This window comes from Aedes aegypti, chromosome 3 (genome assembly GCF_002204515.2).
Source record: "Aedes aegypti strain LVP_AGWG chromosome 3, AaegL5.0 Primary Assembly, whole genome shotgun sequence".
Lineage (NCBI taxonomy): Eukaryota > Metazoa > Arthropoda > Insecta > Diptera > Culicidae > Aedes > Aedes aegypti.
Genome location: NC_035109.1, coordinates 39821154 through 39835178, shown reverse-complemented (window position 1 = coordinate 39835178; position 14025 = coordinate 39821154). Strand labels below are relative to the sequence as shown.

The 14025-nt window shown below is 39.9% G+C and overlaps 1 protein-coding gene and 1 long non-coding RNA gene across 2 annotated transcripts in view; one reads left to right on the top strand and one right to left on the bottom strand.

Annotated features, from left to right (window-relative positions):
• The window catches only part of LOC5580274, a 45327-nt gene extending 36252 nt beyond the window's left edge, over positions 1-9075 (top strand). Inside the window, exons 5-6 of the mRNA XM_001662851.2 lie at positions 7178-8282; positions 8346-9075. Of these exons, the coding sequence (XP_001662901.1) occupies positions 7178-8282; positions 8346-8778 (1538 nt within the window). The 3' untranslated portion in view covers positions 8779-9075. The remainder of the gene's footprint in view (positions 1-7177; positions 8283-8345) is intronic.
• Positions 6300-6527, bottom strand: LOC110678886. Its single transcript, XR_002502019.1, has 2 exons — positions 6440-6527; positions 6300-6374 (listed from the first exon to the last, which is right to left on the bottom strand). It is a non-coding gene; the product is annotated as an uncharacterized LOC110678886 (long non-coding RNA).
• Positions 9076-14025: the final 4950 nt, after the last annotated feature.

The window sequence follows — 14025 nt, the reverse complement described above, 5'->3', positions numbered from 1 at the left end:
GATTTTGACGTTTCATTTGGTTTCGAAAAAGAAGTTATAATTAAGTTATAAGGGTGTTATAATGACTACGTAATGATAATATGATAACGTATTCGAGAATCATTTGTGAACTTGCTCTTAATATGTTTTATTAACGTATATTGTAAGTTTTTTTCACATACCTGTTATTGAGCTGTCGTCAAGACATATATTGAACGTAATATTAAGATCTGAATGGAAGCAAGATTTATTGAGTCAGAAACAAATACACATTAGAGTACCGGTTAAAAATATGATGCAATGGTAGCTAGGAAGAAATGCCCCAAGCTTTAGATAAATGATCTGAATAAATTTTGGTTATGCGGTCTAGATGTGTATTTTTTGTAGATAAGAATCAGTATCAGAAGTAAGAATCATGACCGGTTTAATATTCAGTTATTAAATGCATTATTAGTTTGGATTTATATTTCAGACGTATCAACCATTCCAAACATTTCTCAACGGCACTGTAAGCATTACGCCATATTGTTTTCTTTTTGTGATCAAAACAAATCGAACAAAAACTGCAATTTTGATGATTTTCAATTGCATTATTTCATTACATCGAAGGCGCATAAATTTTCTGAGAGTAAAATTATAAATTACTCCATATATTTCGAACCGCAATTAAAACATGACTCCAATTAATGAATATAATGCATTTCCAAATAATATTTTTAAATCTGATCATAAATCAAAATCATCGACATCATAACTTAGAAATAACTTTTCAGGTTGTCGGGTATGATCAGATTTTGTTTTAATTTTTAATATAAATGTATATATAATCTACTCTGATTTTCACGTTATTGGGCTTGATGATAAACAATTTGTTATATAAATGCTTTCTGCAAGTTCAACCACTAGCAAATAGCTACATTGCAACTGATACACCTTGCTGTGATATAAATGTGTTATGCAAGTTATATTGCTTGAAATCAGCTTGATTACAACAAATGCAAGTAGTTGTCATATGCATATATTTTGTTAGTTAGTGTTGCTTACAGAATGCCTTATTATAACTTACAGCTGGTAGATTTAGGCGTTTCTTCTATTATGTTGAGAATTCTTTTATAAATCATTCATTCCACGGTATTATTTCATCACTAGACCTATGCAAGATGTTATATAAGCCGCCATTTTTTGCGCTTTTTGAGCTATACAAGCGTACGATATTAAGTCAATTATACAAGAAAAGTACAACCGAACATGTATAATACGTGCATTTTAAACAATTATATGACAAGCAGTGTTACTTGGGTATAACATTCCTTCCCCCAATCCCACCTGACTGCAAGGACGTGGCCGGCGCCGTTATTGACCCTGTATAAATAGAGGCACTGAATTATGCACACTGAAGAAGATTATGGCCAATCCCAGCCGAACTTCTAGTTGATTCTTTGTGCATTTTCACTGACTTCGGTCAATCACGGAATAGCAACCATTGATATGTGTAGTCAGTCTAAGCTAAGCTAAGCTAAGTAAAATCTAAGTTATGCCTGAATTGCGGTTTAAATTTCATGGTTATCATGGGTTCAATGAAAATATTCCACTCTTTCTGGAGACTACCTTTTTTTCAACAACCTTGGAGTAAAAATCAAAAAAAAAAAAGATTTAGACGAGTTTTCTTGTCTAATTCAGCACATTTTTCGAAAAAATTACTGTGTAAAAAGCTTGCCCGCCGCCACCAGGTGCGCTAGTGTTCGCGTTAATTTTGTCAGCTGTTTTTGTTGCCATCTTTGCTATCTGTTCTGTGCGTATGGCTTAAAGCTGCCGAGCCGAGTTTCGAACCACAAACTAGATGCGGCTCTGCGACGTTTTGGATTGACACCAACGCAATGCGACCCGTGTGTCTACATCGGCTTCCGAGGAGGCAGGATCGCTGCCATATACTGGGTGTCCGCAAATTATCCGTACAAACTTTGAAGATATGGCTCTATGCAATCAAGCATAATAAATTCAATATTCTTGCATGGTTGTAAACATTGGCTTATTATATTCTTATTGACACATATCCGATTTCAAGTATTTGCAAAACCAAGTCAAATGTATTGATGTGTCTTAAAAGGAGTTGTTTTTCGAGCTTTATGACGGAAGAGAAATGTCCATAGAACTCACTGGATTTGATCCGTAAAATTTTCTATTTCCTGTCTAACTTAAAGCTACTAAACTGCAGGTAACTTTAAATGGTAATAGGACATTTAGATTAATCTATTTAAGTTTTTTTTCAACACATCTCCAGTATTTAAATTTGCCTATCTCAGTAACAAGCAATCATTTCTAAATTATTTGAAGTTGTATTTTGTGTTAACATGTAGATGTATTATAAAAGGTACATGAACATTGATTTTTCATTGTTTACAATGTGAGATCAACTTTCCAATATTTTGCTGATCGGATAATTTGCGGACACCCTGTACGTCGACGACCTGATGATTTACAGTAAAACCAGATGAAGACGAAGAAACTGAAGGAACAGCTATCCACCTGTTTCCGTACGAAGGATCTCGGACAAGAGCAACATTGCCTTGGAATCCGGATCGAGCAAAAAGCAACTAGGGAGACTTACGGCTTCTGCACCATTCGACTATTATCGGCAACCAAATTTGAAACGCCAAATACACAGTATTTTTCTGTCAAAACACACCAATGAAAATATTCAGATGATTCTTTGTTCTACCAGCTTCCCGCTGACGAGATTTCCGAGACGGAACAAACGATTTCGCCAGAGATGTCATCAATTCAAATGAACACGCCTCAAAATGCGACAGATTTGGAGCTGCCGAACAGATTCGCTTGCAGCGCTTATGGGAAAGTTGCCGAAGAGAATGACGCTGCCGACAATAGTCGACACTAACAAGAGCTGTTCGCAGCGTTGTAAAAACATTTCCAGAAAGATTTTAACAAGTCTGTCGGTGTGAATCGATATAGGATTGAGCAGCGCATAGATGTAAATAATCAAACACGTACTTTGTTTGCAGATGTCCGAGAAAATTACAAAACAAGCCCGGCATCGGCTTAGACTGCCGAGAATACGTAAGTTCCCCTATATCGCATTGGATCAAGAGGCCTACGTAGATCCGATGAACTACACTGCCCATAACTGCATATTTGTAACATTCGACAAAAGTAGGCATTGATTAAATGGAATTACCTTTGCGCAGTGGCGATATCGTAACCAATGAGGTACAACCGAGGTGCGATTATTGGTAGTTGAGTAAATGTAAATGTTATGGCAGTATGGGACGAAACTAAAATTTTTAAAAATTACCAAGAATTCAAAAGTTCTTATTTGAGACTGAAATTGTGTACAACTCATATCGCTTCTTCTTCTTCTTTCTGGCGTTACGTCCCAACTGGGACAAAGCCTGCTTCTCAGATTAGTGTTCTTATGAGCACTTCCACAGTTATTAACTGAGAGCTTTCTTTGCCGATTGACCATTTTTGCATGTGTATATCGTGTGGCAGGTACGAAGATACTCTATGCCCTGGGAATCGAGAAAATTTCCTCTACGAAAAGATCCTCGACCAGCGGGATTTCAACCCACGACCCTCAGCATGGTCATGCTGAATAGCTGCGCGTTTACCGCTACGGCTATCTGGGTCCCATATCGCATACTAGGAGAATAGTCAGAAAAAAATTCTGGTGAAAATTTCATCGCTACTTCATTACGGTACTCATGTAAAATCTCAATGTGACTGTTATGCGGTTACAATTACCAATGAGACAGACAGACAGATGAGACAGAAAAATGCAGATTCCAGCATTGTCGGCTACTGCGACGCCGATTGGTGATCCGATTCAGTTGAGTGAAAGTCAACCAACCAGCGGCAAACGTGTTTCTGGTCCAAAGCGATGCCATTTCATGTAAGTGGCACGGTGGCACTGTCTACCTGTGAGGCGGAGTACATGTGTGAATCAGTCGCCGTACAGAAAACGTTGTTGTCCAGTAGTGCCGAAAGTCCACGCCACGGCACTACTGGACAACAACGACGACCGAATAGAAATCCGATGTGATAACCAGAGCTGTATCGCAATCACGAAGAATGGTAGGTATAATACTCACACGAAGCATATATTGATATACGCCACCACTTCATCAAGAACGCATTAAGGTGAAACAGTTTGGAATCAACTTCTAAGATTGCACTGAAACTTCAAATGCACAAATCTCGCGAAGAAAGCATCCAACAACAGTGAACTTTTTATTTTGGCTTTGTGCACAAGCAGAAAGCCTAAGATAAGAAGATCAGAAATGTTTGCCAACTATTTCTCCAATTTTGTGCCTTTGAAAACGTGAGTAGGGACACAAGTCGGTCATTGTGACGGCCATCTTTGGATTCCGAGATGTTTCACCTTAAGAAATTCTTAATTTTGATCGCATCTCTAAATCTGATATTGGGGCCCAGATAGCCGTAGCGGTAAACGCGCAGCTATTCAGCATGACCATACTGAGGGTCGTGGGTTCGAATCCCGCTTGTCGAGGATCTTTTCGTAAAGGAAATTTTCTCGATTCACAGGGCATAGAGTGTCTTCGTACCTGCCACACGATATACACATGCAAAAATGGTCAAATCGGCAAAGGAAGCTCTCAGTTAATAACTGTGGAAGTGCTCATAAGAACACTAATCTGAGAAGCAGGCTTTGTCCCAGTTGGGACGTAATGCCAGAAAGAAGAAGAAGAAGAAATCTGATATTGGAAGGATGTTTGAAAATGTGTTGGCTGCAATGTTCATCGCCATCTGTCAGATCATATTTCGATATTAATTTGTTTGCCGATCACTAAATCTTCTAGATATTATTTTGATCTTTTGAAGATATTGTTCAATACTACTCCACACTCATTTTTATCAAATATATTTGGGTTAATTCTACGAGTGGCGTGTGTCATGTCTACCTATCTCAAGTGATTGTTCCTTATGACTCTGGTACCTTTTACTTGTTCGTATCTACAGGATTTCTGAGCTATAAATACTGGCTGCCGTAGGCTCAGAAGTGAGACTTCCCGGACTGTGGACAGATTAACATATTATTTTATTCTTTATTTGCAGGTTATAAAAGTGGCGACAAGGATCATGGAAACGTGTGTTGGCGATTACCGTTTTTCTTTGAGGTGGCGAGTTTACCAATTTTATTTATTTGAGTATGGTGAAATTACCAATTGGAGTTGAGCTAAATTGTTCTTTAGAGCTTACGAAATTGTCGTATATTGTGAACTTAGTTGTTCTTTTGTGAAGCGATTGCTATTTGAGATGAACGAAATTGTTCTTTAGTGTTGACGAAGTTGTCAAATGTAATGTTGAGCAGTATTAATCTAATGATTTGAATGTTTTGTTGTAGTTATGAAATAAGTACTTTGAAGATACAATTGTGGAATTGGGTATATATTCGGTTGTTTGTTGTATGAGGTGTTTAACGTGAAGGTGGCTTTTTAAAGAGTTATTACAAAGTTTCTAAAGGGGAAAGGACTGTCATGTCTACCTATCTCATATTGTTCCTTATGACTCTGGTACATTTTACTTGTTCGTACCTACAGGATTTCTGAGCTATAAATACTGGCTGCCGTAGGCTCAGAAGTGAGACTTCCCGGACTGTGGACAGATTAACATATTATTTTATTCTTTATTTGCAGGTTATAAAAGCGTGAGGTGAGAATTGTCGGTCTCATATAGCAAGGTTACAATACTCACCTCACGTCACTCGTAGAATTAACCCAATTATTTCTGATCTCCAACAAACCAATGGCTGATTATGATCGTCAGTTGTTAACTTAAGTATAACAACAAATTATAATCTTGTTTAGATTTTTCCGCATGCTCGGGCAGGCAAACACGTACACTCCAAAAAATTTTCATGTTCGAATCATTACAGCTATAAAATATAGCTTTTTTCCATAATGATTTTCATATAACTCTTATTTAGAATTCATACAGATAGAGTTCATTACGAAAATCATATAACATTCAAACAAAAAGTCTATGGCTATAAAAATCCAATCTAAGCTGGTGTCATATACAAAATCATATAACTTTCGTGTGAAACTAAAATAAATTGTTATTGTTTCTTTGATAACAATGAATGAGTTATCAATTGGCATTTGCTAAATTTGATTATCCAAAATAAAATTTCATAAATAATAAAATCGTTCAAGTAAATTTAAAATTGTTTATTTAGTATTTCTTCAATACAAAGGAGCGAAATTCATAAAATATATTTCCTTGATTTGAGAGAGACCTACTTCGCCATTCTTTAATCATTACATTATCCGGGTGTTCGCACATATTGAAGATATTCATCTACGTCTGTTTCAACAATTCAGAGGGAATTTTGTTGCAGCATAGTTGGTGAACAATTTCTGAAATGATGAAAAATCTCCCTGAATGTAATGTCCAAAACTAACTAACTAATAAAATAACTTACTTCGATAACGTCAGGCAGAACATCGAAGGTTCATAGTTGCATGGAATTTGAAGCAAATCTCTTCAACGACCAAGACAAAGGCTCATGACCTCCCTTCATGAGCCTTTGTCTTGGTCGTTGAAGAGATTTGCTTCAAATTCCATTCAACTAGGAACCTTCCATATTCTGAAATATATTAAGAAAAAGAAAATAGCAGTATAATCGAAAATAACTGATTTCTACAGCTTACCTTTGATAAGATCTTTGAATAATTTCCAATAATTCGTCTAGAAACCGAAATTAACAAGCAAATTGTGCAGTGGACACGCCATCTTATAGCTAAATAAAAACTGATGTTTTTCACATTACACAATTAGATACCATGTATATGATTTTGTAATGACAGAATGGATAATGATGTCCAATAAGTTCTATGTAGAATTCAAATTGCTTCCATATTGTTATTTTAACTCAATTGGATCTTCATATATCATCATTGGACATTAATAAAACCTATCAAATCTGAATTCCGAAGCAGGTATATGATTTTTCAGATAAGGATAATCGGATAAATTGGCTCAGTGTAAGATTCCTGCATATCATCGAGAAATTAGCAACAGAAGCGTGTTCTCTGAAGCTGTTTCTTAATCCACATTTCCTGTTTATTTTATTTTTTTTTTTTCAATTTTTTATGTTCCGTTTTTCATTGCCCCGAACTGATTTCGTGTAAACTCTCTATCAATTATCTGAATCTTCCAGGTCTTCTCATGCTAATCGGACTGATAATGTTCATCTCAATTCTCAAGGCGGAAATCGGTTACAAACTACGGCCTCGCTCGTCCCTGCAAGCACCGCTTTTCACGTTCCGCTACGGCCAAAGCTTTCTGCTGTACGTATTCGGTTTCGTCATCACGGAACTGTCCGGAATCTTCAATGTCCTCATCTACTCCAACCTACACCAAGCACAACTCGCTCGTGCACAAGTCTATCCCACCTACCAGAACCTGAGTGCCAACTACTATAGCATCACCCCCAAGAAGGACCCGTCCAAGTCAGGTGATTACGGAGTGTTTAACGGTACGCGACCGCGATTCTATTTCGAAAGCAGCGATGATTGTGCGGTACACCGGTATCATCGCGACCGCAGTAATTTAGTCAAAAGCTTGAATGAGCTCTACACGGAACCGGCACCGGAAATGAGAAGCACTGCCACGGCAACATCACCACCCGTAGATATCTCCGCAACGTCACGGATCGAGATGGCGCTGGATTCGGGGAAGCTCACGAGAAGTGTGTCCACGAGTACTGATATAATGTTGATGGATGACCCGAGAAGCGAAACGGATGGAAAAAGCGAGGAGAATTTGAAGAACCTCTGCGGCATTTCCAAGCAGTATCTTACGAAGGAACTGTCCAAGGAGAAGCTGTTCAACGAGTTCTGTAAGAAAGTTGGCCCGAGACCAAAACCGAAGAACATCTACTACATCGAAGACGATGGAAGAGATCAGGACGGGTTTCAGAGTGTTTTTGTCATAGAGGGAAACAATAGCGACGACGACAAGTTTAAGCGCAGGAGAAGAAATTCGATGTTGGGTGCAGCAGTCAGCGTGGATGCGTTGGAACGTCGTCAGAGAATACGATCGGACAATTCACTGGATCAGACGTACGGTGCAGGTCGAATGCGTGAGGAGTGCCCGAGATTGAACTACGATATGAGACAAACACTGCCGAGGAATTTTATGAAAAAAGCACAGCATGCACTGGTTGATGAACGCGGCGGTTTCAACAGTTTGGACGATTTGGGAGATCATCACGGGTCGTGGAATCGTAGAATCTCTGCCAGTGGGTTGCTGGAACCTATCAGGTAGGAAACATTTCGTGGTACGTTTCGTGATATCTTTTTTCATACATTTCGCCTTCTTTTCAGATTGAATTTATCTCAGAACAATCTGGGCACGTCTTCACCACATCATCATGAATCTAAATGGCCAAAGATCATCCCGAAATCGACCAACGATTTCCTGACCATGCAACAACAATACCTTCACGTTCCACCATCCCCTTCTTACGCGGAGTACAACATGAGATCAACGTCAGCTCAAGGCCACCACAGCATTGACTATCTGAGCTCGTATCAGCCCCCTCCCCCTCCCCCTCAATACGCACGAATCCAACATTCGGTCATTCAACCGCCATTCAACTATGTGCCACCGAAAACGGCACCTCCGGCGATGTTCTCCGGAAAAGTTTCGCCCATTTTCGATCTGGACAAAATTGAACGGGAACGGCGTAAGTCGCACTCGCAACTATTTCTGAATCAGCCGCAGCAATATGATTACGTCAACGGAACTGCTGTGTAAGGCATTGCTGAAATGGTTTCGTGCGTGCCCAAAAACACATTAAGTACTGCCATTATATGAGTCGTGTTGTTTCAGATGTTCAAAAGAAAGTTAACAAATCGGACTTTTATAAAAACTGAAATGTGGTAATTCCGAGCTTGCATATCAATTATACCCAGGTACGATAGATGATAAATGTTGAATATTACGGTGCCATACATACTACCAATCGTCGAAAGCGTCAATACGTGTGTGTTGTGATTCAAGTAACTGATGTTGTGTTTAGATGGATATAAATAAATGGTTGATTAATTTGGAGAAAGGTATATATGGTACTTCTTTATCATACGATATTTTGATCGAGTTGACGAAAGAAATTTACATCAATTATTTACTAGATGAGCGTTTTCCATTTTATTAGCTTGCATTCCATTTCCAAACTTAAGCTTCTCCCGTCGACCACAGGTGCATTCCATTCTATTCTTTTTTTTTATACTTTGATTCAGTGGCGTCTCGTCCTAAGGTGCACTTGGTGCACTGCACAGTCAAAGATTTCAAACTAACAAATTAAATATATATATATTTGAGAATATAATTCTCAATACTTCCAACATTCATAATGTGTAGTTGCTTGAAAATGTTGTTTGATTTCTTCACCTTCAATTGGTGCATCGCCCTCAGTGAACAAACCGTTTGATTCTCCCCCCATGGTCTTGCTCAACCAGCAAGCGAAAACAGCAAAGCAAACAAGACAAACTGCCATGCGTCTCCATCGTATTGCAGAGAATGTTCATATCAGCCGTGCACTTTTTCTTATGCACGAAAATAGCGTGTATGGACACAGCAGGAATGTGCATTTGTATTGGCATTTCTAGAGCAACGGTGGCGTTGTATAGGTAAAATCTGGTTCACTCCAATTTGTGCACCCGAGAAAGAAATTGCCCATGACACTCGCATTGGTTTGCAAGAATTGAGAAAGCGCGCGCAACTGGCGTCACGACGTCTGCTGTTGGAAGAGAAAGCGTCAACGCCATACATGTTTTGTGTGTATGTATGTTGCATGGAGCTTCCAGGTGTCGCGCGATAGTAGGCGCAATATTGATTGGAACCAAAACTAGATATTTTAAACATATTGGCCAAATTGATTATGTTTTATCTTATTAAATACACAAAATTTATGTGGCTTTGAATTGATTAATAAACTATGTGTGAATATAGTTTTTCTTGCTCAACAAACCGACAACTGATAAATTGCGGTGGGCGTAAAGTGGGTTTCAGCGGTCAACAGTTAGTCATCATTTAACTTAAAAACTTTGATGTATCAACAAAAGTATACAAAGAGATGTACTAGCGCTGGACATCGTCAAAAAGCTAACATATCGTGATACAATTGACAAGCTGTGAATAATGAGAATTATTATATAGAATAACAACGTTAGGAATAATGAAGATTCGGAATTTCGCGAAAGCCACGAAATCCATGGAATTTATCCTTCATCGCGAAACTTGGAAAATAACGCATGAATAGCTGAATTCTGAAGGTTTATATGATAATCTCAGAAAAGTTCAGATTTTTGCTCATAAGAATGGTTTATTTATTTGTAAGCCAAGTTTCATATAAAAAAATGTGCTAATCGTTTAGTTTCAAGTTAAGCGTCTTTCTTCTTGCTTTAAATTTTGTATTGATAATATGATATTAAACTTATTATATCAGTTCGCAAAATACGAAAAATGCTTGAAATTTACGCATATAAAGGTAATTTTTACTGTAAATATACATTTTTATGTCAAATATTATCAAACTATGGGACCGCGATTAACACGTAAAATGTTTCTTTCATCGCCTTGGTATCAGCGAAATTTTGAGAATTTTCCTTGACCCTAAACATTGTATATTGGAATCATCTAAAATTCTTAAAAGTTACAACTAGTGATTGAAAAGAAGAAAACAAACAAAAAATACGTCCAATGAGCAACAAATATAATAGCTTCCAGACACTTCAAGATTGCATACAGTACCGTGGACGTACCATATTTGACGCGGTTAAGAAAATTCTAAATTCAAACACTTGCCAAATCGTCTAAATCTGTCCGATTTAGTTGAAATTTGAACCTATGCTAGCTCAACTATTATAGAACTAGGGAATAATCAGTAAAAAAAAATATTAAACGTTTTTTTCTTCATGTTTGATTGTTTTTTTGTGGAACACATTAGGTTCCTTAATTGACGCATCAATTCTTCAATGTGCCTAATTTGACGCACTATGTTCCTTATTTGACGCAGTTACAAATAATTGCTAAAGTTTAAAATATACAAGAGTTTCAGTATTCAATAGTTCAATTAATTGGAAAAAGCGCTTTAAAGTGTACATAAAAGTTAGAACCTTTGGAAAAAAATTTGAATGACGTCATCCGGTAGTACTTTTGCTTTGCGTTTAGTTAGTGTAGAAAATAAAACCGGCTATTGAGTTCAATCCATAGTTAAGCATTATTGTTTAGTTTAATGTATTTTCTGTTGCGAAGCAGATCGAAGTAACCCATTGTTATGCGTAGCTTAATTTGACAAATAAATTTTCATCATTCTTGTTCCAACCTTAGTACGAGCTAGTCGACTATTTATTGCGTACTCAATAGGTTATGGGCCTAATGCGGAACAGTTTTTTCAAGTATTCAAGATACCTCTGAACTGTTAGCCAATCAAGATTGCAAGATGACCTCCAATACAGCTGGATCCTCAAGCGCTGCGGGCAGTAGCATAGTCACTTCAAGCCTTCCTGGAAGAGTTGTCAGCCAGACACCGCGCGCGTCAGACGTATTCTTTGCCTTTTCCACTCTAGTTTGCAGTCTCGCGAAAATGCCCGGTGCACGAAAAAACACCTTAGTAGTCGACTTCAGTGTTCTCCCAGTGCGCCCTGAAGTGGCCAAAGTGCAACAATTTTTGGAGAACGATTTAAAGCTCCAATATGCGGATATCAAGAGCATACAGTTGCATCACTTACGTAACTGTGTGCTCATTGAAATGAAGTCTCATGAAATCGTCGTTCGCTACCAATCAGAACATAATTGGAAGCGAACAATGCTTTGTGGAGACACAAAGTTTCGGATTCCTATCTTCGTGGATTGTGACGCGGTGACGGTTCGAGTCCATGACCTCCCACCGTCAATGAGCCACGTCGAAATCGCCGATCATATGCTGAAGTATGGTGAGGTGATTTCCATCAGGAATGAAAAGTGGAAGCACTATTTTCCCGGACTATCAAATGGAGTGCGAGTCTTGAGGATGAATTTACTTCGCCATGTTCCTTCAGTCATTACCATTGGAAATGAGACAACAATGGTGTCTTACATCAACCAGCCAAAATCCTGCCACTCATGCGGCCAAACGCCTCATCCCGGCAGGAAATGTCCGGTTTCCACAACAGCAACATCACCAATAACATTCCAAACCAACAACACACCAGCAACATCATCGAAATCTTCCGACGGGTTGTTTACGCAGGATGATTTCCCACCGATAAACGATGATCGGCAAACGTCACCAACTCTTGTTGACGTGGACGGACCAGATGAAGAAAACCAAACGAACAACGACGAATGGACTGATGATGACAATACATCGAGCTCATCCACCGAGAACAATAAAACGACAAACAAGCGACGGCGATCGAGGCGGGCGAACAAAGTTTGTGGAACGAAAAAGACTTGCGCTGATCAGTGTTTCCCAAACACTGGTCTTACGGAAATCGGTTCATCTTCTGGTGAAAAAAGCATAATCTGATCATAGAGGTTCTGAACCTTTAGAAAACAGTAATCGGCTCTGTTAAGCTGGGTACGGCGTGTGAGCCTTTAAATAAACGAATTGAAAAAAAAAAAGCCTTCCTGGAATTGAACGACTGACCGGAAGAGACAACTGGGCCACCTGGAAGTTCGCCGTGCAAACTTTTCTGGAGCTCGAAGATCTCTGGTGCGTCGTGAAGCCGAAGATGAAGCCAGACGGAACCTTCGAAGCCGTAAACGCGGACAAGGATCGCAAGGCAAGAGCGAACATCATCCTGCTTCTTGACCCCATCAATTACGTTCATGTCAAGGAAGCGACGTCGGCGAGAGAAGTCTGGTCGAAGCTGGAGAAAGCCTTCGAAGACTCGGGTCTGACCAGGCGGGTCGGACTCCTCCACAAATTGATCAAGACGGACTTGGCGTCGTGCGAATCCATGGGCGATTACGTGAACCAGATTATCTCGACTGCTCATCAACTCAACGGGATCGGGTTCGCGATAACCGAAGAGTGGGTCGGAACGCTGCTGCTGGCTGGCCTGCCCGACGAGTACCGTCCAATGATTATGGCGTTGGAGAACTCGGGCATACCCATCAGTGGAGACATCATCAAAACAAAACTTCTTCAAGAGGTCCAGGCGATGTCCAACGATTCCGCGTTTGCAGCGAAGAAGCGAAGCGGAAATGCCGGTAAGCAAGTGAAGAAATCGAATCCTCCCAAGGGGCCGGATCGATGCCGGACTCGGAATGGTATTTCGACTCCGGAGCAAGCGTGCATATGACGCGCAGCCTTCTGGAGAACATCAAACCGTCAAGTGGTACCGTGGTAGCAGCAAACGGAGGTAACATGAAGATTACTGCAACGGGTTCATCTGTACTGCAACCATCCTGCAACGACGATGAGATTCCTGTCCATGACGTTCAGTTATTACCGGATCTGTCTGCGAACCTACTGTCGGTCAACCAGATCGTGAAGAGGGGCCATACCGTCGTCTTCAACAACGATGGGTGCAAGGTGATCGACCGGGACGGCGATGTAATCGCTACTGGAAGCCACCGCAACGATCTATTTAAACTTGAACAACGGAAACAAGGTAAGCAAACCGCTTTATCATGTTCATCAGCAGGAAGCTTGAAGATGTGGCACCAACGGATGGGGCACCTGAATGCTAACGGCGTGCGCAGCCTGGCCAACGGACTGGTGACTGGCGTCAATATCGTTGGAGGAAAAGGAAGCATGGCTGACTGTAAGGTGTGCCCGACGGGCAAGCATAGTCGACATCCGTTTCCTAAGCAAGGTTCTCGCGCGGAAGGAGTACTGGAAGTGGTCCATTCCGATATCTGCGGGCCAATGGAGGTCAAGTCGCTTGGGAGAAGCCGTTATTTCATCGTTTTCGTGGACGACAAGTCGCGCAGAATGTGGACGTATTTCTTGAAAACGAAGTCGGAAGCTGAGGTCGTTAAAACTTTCCAGGATTTCCACGCTATGGCGGA